The following is a 2,110-nucleotide window of genomic DNA, read 5'->3' on the forward strand; positions in this document are numbered from 1 at the left end:
TCCGGCTCCTGCTCCACAGCCCGAGCCACATCCCATCCCACTCCCCATTCCCAGCCCTGCTCCCCCTCCTGCTCCCCATTCCCAGCCCTGCTCCCCATTCTCACCCTCACCCCATTCCCCATTACCATCCCTGCTCCCCATCCCGACCCTCATCCCATAACCCATCCCCATCTCTACTCTTCATCCTCTTCCCCATCCCAATCCTCATCCCATTCCCATCCCCATCCAGCACCGGACACCCCAGGCTACACGGAGACCCCCGGAGCAGAGCAGGAGGGTGGGAATTCTTCCCCCAGCTGCCATCCATCTTTCCCTGTTCCACCGGGGACACTGGGGACATGGGAAGGACAAGGACATCCATAGCGAGGGGCATGGAGCGAGCGGGAAGCACAGCAGGAACAGCTGGAGGGCGGTGGGATCCTAGCATGGATAAACCACCCTCCTCATCTTCCTCCTCCTCCCTTCCCACCCTGAATGGACTGCAGGGCCAGTTTGAGCCTGACCCCCGTCTCCTGGGAAAACAGCAGGGCCAGGCCGGATAAATCTGTCTTTATTCCAAACCACATTATCAAAACCGTTTAAAAAGCAGCTTAAAACCCAACACCTGACAGTGAGGGGACCCCAAAACAAGCAGAGCCCCCGGGACGGGGAATGGGATCCCCTCTGCACCCCAAGCCGGCTGGGCTGGGCCAACATCCCCGGCGAGCAGGGAATGTGGGAGCTCTTCTCCCACTCTTGGGGCATGTGGGGGCTTTTGGGGTGAAGGCACTTTTGGCACGTGTGGCAAGGCACAGCCCCCATTTTGGGGTGCTCCCAGAGGGATGGGGGGCCCCCAGGACCCCTGGGAGAACCGGGAAGCAGAGGTGGGGTGCAGGGGGCTCAGCAGAGCGGGGGGACACATGCTTGGGATGCTTGGGATGGTGGAGCCAAGCTTTGGGGAAGCTTCAGGGGGGCTCAATCCTCCCGGTTCCGGGGCCCCCCGAACTTCTGGCGCCGCCGCAGCTCCTCCACCTTCCACTCCAGGCTCTTCACGGCCGCATCCAGCCGGGCGCTGGGATCTGGGGACGCCACCAGGCTGCCCAGGAAGGTGTAGAGCAGCCACAGGCCCAGCAGCATTCCCGCCTGCACCGTGGGGCTCTCCTGGGAAGCGGCCACGTGCAGGAAGGCTCCCAGGAAGAAGAAAAGCTTCACGCCACGGAGCAGCGGGAGCAGCAGCCCTCGGAGCCGGGCTAGCACCCAGGATCCCACCAGGGCGGCCACGGCCCACAGGAGGACCCTCTGCACTTCCCCGGGAGCCAGCGCCGCCGCTCGGACCAGCCGGTGGCCTGGGAATGGGACCTGGGAGTCAGCGGTGGCACCAGGAATGGTGGCAGGAGCCGTCCCACGGGGAGAGCCCCACTCACCATTGATGCTGGAGGCGGCCAGGAGATCCCCCAGGATCGCACAGAGCGTGCTCAGGGCTGCTGAGATCCCAGAGGAAACGATCCAGAGGGTGGTGGAGAGGCTCTGTGGGGAAAGATGGGGATAAGGGAGTGGGAAAATGTCCTGTGCCCCCGCACAAGGAGCTCCAGGCAAGGTTTGGGAATGGGGATCCCACCTCTGCCACCATCCGCAGGGGCTGGTGTCCCACCCAGCTTTCCAGGGTGTCCCAAGTGGATCTTCCCAGCCGGAGCAAGAAGTCATCGGAGGTGGTGGCGTGTCCCCGGAATCCCTCCTGGCCATCCTTGGCTCCGTCCCCCGCCGATCCCATGAGGAATGGGATCCACAGCAGCAGGGCCAGCAGGGCCCGGCGCCCCACGGCACTCTCCATCCTGGAACCCGGGATCTGTGGGGAATGAGACATGTGGGGGTGCTGGGAGGGGGAAACCCTGCTGGTTTTGGGGTTCACTTGCTGTTTTTGGGGTGCCCCAAGCAGGAGGGGAGGCTGGAGGCCCCACAGCCCAGTTCCATGCCCCCCCTCAGCACAGGCCTGGGTGTCCCGGCTATTTTTGGGATCGACCAGAGTCAGCGGGACACAGCCAAGGGCACCGGGCCTGGCTGGGAAGGGGGGGCACCCCTTCCCAAAGGAGGGAGCGGGGTGCTCCGGGATGGGACACTGCCACCACTGCCA

The 2,110-nt window shown here is 64.3% G+C and overlaps 1 protein-coding gene across 1 annotated transcript; it reads right to left on the bottom strand.

Moving 5' to 3' along the window:
- Positions 1-533: 533 nt before the first annotated feature.
- On the bottom strand, positions 534-2,101 carry TMEM109 (transmembrane protein 109; the record flags this gene model as incomplete). Its single annotated transcript, XM_031061522.1, has 3 exons — positions 534-1,325; positions 1,404-1,506; positions 1,598-2,101. Coding segments are annotated over 3 exons (978 nt in total), but the record flags the coding sequence as incomplete, so codon positions are not given.
- Positions 2,102-2,110: the final 9 nt, after the last annotated feature.

The sequence above is a fragment of the Geospiza fortis genome, unplaced genomic scaffold (genome assembly GCF_000277835.1).
Source record: "Geospiza fortis unplaced genomic scaffold, GeoFor_1.0 scaffold450, whole genome shotgun sequence".
Classification (NCBI taxonomy): domain Eukaryota; kingdom Metazoa; phylum Chordata; class Aves; order Passeriformes; family Thraupidae; genus Geospiza; species Geospiza fortis.